The sequence below is a fragment of the Arctopsyche grandis genome, chromosome 1 (genome assembly GCF_051622035.1).
Source record: "Arctopsyche grandis isolate Sample6627 chromosome 1, ASM5162203v2, whole genome shotgun sequence".
NCBI lineage: Eukaryota > Metazoa > Arthropoda > Insecta > Trichoptera > Hydropsychidae > Arctopsyche > Arctopsyche grandis.
Genome location: NC_135355.1, coordinates 25,231,633 through 25,236,764, shown reverse-complemented (window position 1 = coordinate 25,236,764; position 5,132 = coordinate 25,231,633). Strand labels below are relative to the sequence as shown.

Sequence of the window (5,132 nt, the reverse complement as noted above, 5' to 3'; positions counted from 1 at the left end):
ATCGAGTCCTATAAGATATTGAAATTATTTTCCCCTTTACATAAAAAAATCCCTCCGATGTCCGACAGGGATGCATACTATCTTCTGATATTTTAAATATATGCAGGTATGTATATGCTAATATATGTATATAATTTTCCTGATCTTTTTAATATTTATGTAATATATGTAATCTATACATAATGAATAGAGTACTCGACGGATGGCAAGGTGGAATAACAATAGGTGTCAGAAAGATTTCTAACATAAGATTGACAGACATGACCTTGGCTGAAATGGCTGAATTACTTTGTACAATAGAGATAGAGAGTAGACGCCTGGGTCTAGAGATAAATAAAAATAAAACAAAAATCTTATTAGTTGACAGATTTGAGGCTTTCATAATCTAACGCTCTAAAATAATACGAGGAAGTCGATGACTATATCTACCTAAATGTCTTGATCTCAAGGGAAAGAAGATGCCAATCGGAAATCCGCAAAAGAGTAGGAATGGCGAAAACGGCGATGACCAGTCTGGTAAAAATCGTAAGTGAAAGTAAGAAGAGGTTAGTAAACATATGGAAAATCCCTCTGGTGCGATCTCTGGTGTTCCCCATTTCATTATATGTAGTCGAGACTTGGGTTTCAATTCACAAAATACATGTGTTTTTGGAGGAGACAAAATGTCCGAAGTTAGCCAAATGCGGCCGAGTCCTTCTCGGCCGCACTCGGCTAGCTTCGGACATTTTGTCTCCTTCCAACATATGTATTTTGTGGATTTAAGCGGCCAGGAAAAATATGGAGAGTCTGGAGAGGATGGTTGTCATTGGAGGGAAGGCGAACGAGAAGACGGTCTCCCAAGAAATGGTATGACCAAATCAAGGAATTGGCGTCCCTTAACGCTGCCTTTAACTTGGCGAGAAAGAAGCGAGAAAGAAGAGATAAACAAACCCGTAAGCTTAATTTGGCATACACAGTTGATTCTGTAGAAAAGTGAACACGTACCTGGATAACGCAATTAGATTTTCAATGTATCAAAATGATTACGTAGTGAATTTTAACATATTTTTTTTCACAAGCGTCCGTTCATAAATCAATAAAAAAAAACAAAAGAAGACTTATCGAAAGTATTTAATAAACAATTGAAATGTAATATAAAAGAATTTTTATTTTATTCATTGCAATAATTAATACGTTAATTTAGATTTTTCTTTGAATCTGCTTTGATGCGCTTGATCCAACGCTTAGGCATGGCTATGAAGTTAAAATGTCCACGTTTGGTATGCGAAGTTATACTGCGCCATTGGTTAGTAGCAGCATTATATTCTTCCAGCTCGGTTTTTGTACCGTTGCAGCTTCCACCTGCATTAATAATTTAAGTTTAAAAAAATATTAATTTTTTGGAGACGACATGCTGGATTTAAAATTGAAACACTGCTCACCGTATGCCAACAAATTGTCACCAAATCCGCACACTCCAATAGCATATCTAGGAACACTGATATCGGCAATCATACTCCAAGAGTTTGTTTTTGCATCATAGCGTTCTGCACTTCCCAAACAACCGTTCATAGATCCCCCGACAGCGTATATATAACCGCCTGCAACTGCCACCTAGAATGATTAAATGCAAAATAAATAATTTATCATTAAACAATTTGAAATCCAGATTTAGATTCGAACCCCTGGCCAATTCCTTGCGACGTTTGTAGGAGCGCACTGTCTCCATTTTCCACTGAAACTGCAATAACTTTCTACGACATTCAAAGGAGAAGAACCGTTAAAGCCCCCGATGACGAATAATTCATTATTAAGAACTGCACCACCAGCGTCATACCTGGCTGTAGGCATTGGATTAACGAAAGTCCATATCTTAGACATAGGATTATATCTGAAACATCGAAATGTTTCAACGTTTAAATCATATAAATATCGTTATCATATTTTAAAATAAAAAATTATACCTCTCCATTGTTTTAAGGGCAGCTTTTCCATCATTGCCACCGGCTGCGTATATTAATCCGTCTATAACTGCAACTACAGGATGATATCTGGTCTGTAGCATTGGTGGCAATGAAGTCTTTGAGCCGGTTTTTATTTTGTAACTGTCAACCTTTATTGTTAATCAAAAAAATATATCAGTAAAAAATAACGCGGTTTTTAGTTCTCGATAGTTTTGAGATTACAAACCTTGTCGATGTATTGAATAGTATTAGATATAAATCCAGCCATAATTATGATTTCGTCTCCTAAGATGACTGCACTGAAATTTCTTGTTTCTGTTTCCAGGTTCATAAGTTCGGACATTAATTCAGTCTCTGGATCGTATACCATAACAACTTCTGAAGTCTGAAACGAGTTATTTATTTTTAATGGGAAAAATTTTCAATGGGATTTGATGATTTAATGATAAACGCCGCTTACTGTGGAAAACCAATCGCCAATGGCTAAAGCAACAATAGCTGATTTTCTAGGAATGTTTCGAGGTGAATCAAGTTGTGGTCTTCTGCTTGGAATGGTTTTCCATTGTATAGCGTCTACAACGATCGATAGACATTTTTCATTGACTAGCGGCTGCACCTCATCGAATAGAACCTGAAATAGATGAATTTGAATTTTTTATATAGAAATACATTTAGGATTTTTGAAGATATACACGAATATAAGTAAATGATTTTTATTAATGAAAATATTAGTTATACTTCAACAGGAAGCAGTGGAAGTTTGATGAATTCTATCAAACTAGAGAAGTGGTCTTTTCGGTTTGAAAAATCATGCTGTGCCCATCGTTGAACACTTTTAAAGACCGTCATCTCCGAAGAAACGTTAAGGTCATCTGATTTTACAAGATCCAATAGGATATTGAATTCAATATTAAGAAATTCTTCCGTACAAATAACCTTAATATACATTAAAAAAGCATTACATATATGTATATTTTATATAAAACTAGCTATTCACATCACGTAAAATATAAATGTAAAAAAATCTAACGGTACTTCATTAAAGTTAAATCCTATGAAATCTTTCGTCGAATCTTCCAAATCAGCATTATTATATAAAGTTGCAAGTTTCGCTATACGAATGCAATTCTTAACGTCAATAATAGCTTCCAAGAAATCTGCACACACTTTTAGTAGCGGTTGCATTTGAAGGATCCCGGCAACGTTGAATATTTTCTCCACAATGTCTTCTTGTAGATCTATGCATGTACAGAGATGAAGTAATGAATAATTTAAATGAAATATTATATGGCTTTCGAAAAATAAAATAAAAAAGCCCACTAATATTTCCAGTATAACAATACTCTATAACTTGTTTCATCGCATTGGAATCAACATCGCGAATAATAGCTCGAGCTCTTGGCTGATCGTCGACATTTTGACCCAAATCGATAAAATAGTCACTATAGGCCGCCATAACGTTCTTGTGGACTGGGAAACTGAGAATTTATGTGAACATTTTTGGATATGATTAACATTATTTAAATAATTTATTTTAATGTATTAAATCAAAAGGAAACCTTTCTGATCCAATTATCACATCAACGTCGCAAAACTTTTCTTGTTCCATCATCTCGTACAAGCGCTCAAATCCCCTCTTCAAATGAGTGGGATCGCTATGAGTTTTCATTCTCACTTTTCGTTCGCACATTTTAATGTTCAGTGACTGTAACAACATATAATGATATTTTTTATTGCAAATATTAAAAAAAATATAAATTCACTGTAACGTTTTATCGTGAGCGTTCTTTCAAAAACTGTATATTTAAGAAAATATGCATAAAATTTTCTATTGTGGAAATTTCTAGAATGAAAATATACATAATTGTATTTAACTTAAGGATAGTCTAAGCCAGTGGTCCCCAACATTTCTTCCGAAATGGGCCGGTTCAGAATTTTAAAACTTATGGAGGGCCGGATGAAAAAAAATCGAATTGGAATCCAATTCAAATAAATTTGCATATATTTTTTTATATATGTAGGTACATACATATGTATATACATATACATTTATTAAAAAAGTATTTTTTTTTTGCAATTTATACATACATATATACATATAATGTAAACACGGATTTTATACCTAAATTAATGCCTACATGCTTATGTATGTACATATATATGTACATACATATGTACTTATGTTTTGTAATTATGCATAGATTCGAAAATAAAAAAGTTGATAATTATATCCAAAGTAGATAGCATATATACATACATATAAATACAAGATACTAATTTTTATTATAATGTCTGGTTTTAAAATTGACTTTCCGATTTGTAAAAAAAATTCTAGATGCCGGTCGGTTAAGCGTGATTTTTTGATTTAATATATTTCATTTTGGAAAACGTCTGTTCGCATATGTACTTACATATGTGCTACCAAATGCTTTTATTTTTGGGTAATCAGACTCCTCCAATATAGCATAAAATTTAATTAACGTTTCATTTTTAAAGAATGACTTCAAACCATTATTCACTTGAAGATCGATTCATTCAAATTGAAAATCGTTAATATTGTTGATATCGATATTAATTGGATTTTGAAAAAAATTTAAATAAAAAAAATTGAAACACTTAAATTACTTTTAAAATCTATAAATCGATCTTCAAACGCTTTCTATAATAATTTAATATTGTGATTACAGTTTTCGGTCGGAAAATTCTGAATAGGTATAGTTTTAGACAAATTATCGGAACAGGGAAAATGAGTAAAATAATTTTGCACAAATTTTAAATAGTTCCGGTGTGGTTTCAAACGATTTAACATGATGATAACAAAAAAAGAACGTAAAGTTACTTTTTGTATTTCATTTGGGTCTAACTACCTGGAAGCTTTTCCCCAATAGAAATTGTGAAGGAATTTTACCTTTTTTCTTGTATAAAATATCACTATCCGGTCAAAAAATTTAATTATCTTAAAAATTTTACATTTTTTATTAGTTTTTAAAAATCAGGTTTTTTTCCTTGGGCCGGATGAAAATCTCTCGCGGCTGTAGGTTGGTGACCACTGGTCTAAACTATATCAATATGTGTATATTATGTAAGTGATGATATGTTATTATTTACCATGAGATAGGATTCAAAGAAGGCACTAAGTAATATGTATGTATATATGTGGATAAAAACCATGCCTTATGTTTAATGAAT

At 32.3% G+C, this 5,132-nt stretch overlaps 1 protein-coding gene across 2 annotated transcripts; it reads right to left on the bottom strand.

The window, feature by feature from the left end:
* Positions 1-1,092: 1,092 nt before the first annotated feature.
* LOC143915289 (kelch-like protein 5) lies at positions 1,093-5,132 on the bottom strand. Of its 2 annotated transcripts, none has more exons than XM_077435889.1 (11): positions 5,052-5,132; positions 3,503-3,648; positions 3,264-3,421; positions 2,979-3,181; positions 2,682-2,879; positions 2,404-2,574; positions 2,170-2,328; positions 1,944-2,092; positions 1,663-1,870; positions 1,422-1,593; positions 1,093-1,341 (listed from the first exon to the last, which is right to left on the bottom strand). In XM_077435889.1, the coding sequence occupies exons 1-11, from the start codon at positions 5,112-5,114 to the stop codon at positions 1,175-1,177; spliced, it is 1,794 nt and encodes a 597-aa protein (XP_077292015.1). In that variant the 5' UTR covers positions 5,115-5,132; the 3' UTR covers positions 1,093-1,174. The 2 variants fall into 2 exon arrangements, with proteins under 2 accessions (XP_077292015.1, XP_077292098.1); XM_077435972.1 differs by lacking the exon at positions 5,052-5,132 and adding an exon at positions 4,852-5,031.

Bases quoted from the DNA above. Each gene is read 5' to 3' on its own strand.
- LOC143915289 (XM_077435889.1), bottom strand. From the start codon at position 5,114: ATGGTTTTTATCCACATATATACATACATATTACTTAGTGCCTTCTTT. The intron at 3,182-3,263 runs GTGGGCTTTTTT...GTACATGCATAG, and splicing joins TTGTTATACTGGAAATATTA to ATCTACAAGAAGACATTGTG. The intron at 2,093-2,169 runs GTTTGTAATCTC...TTAACAATAAAG, and splicing joins CTATTCAATACATCGACAAG to GTTGACAGTTACAAAATAAA.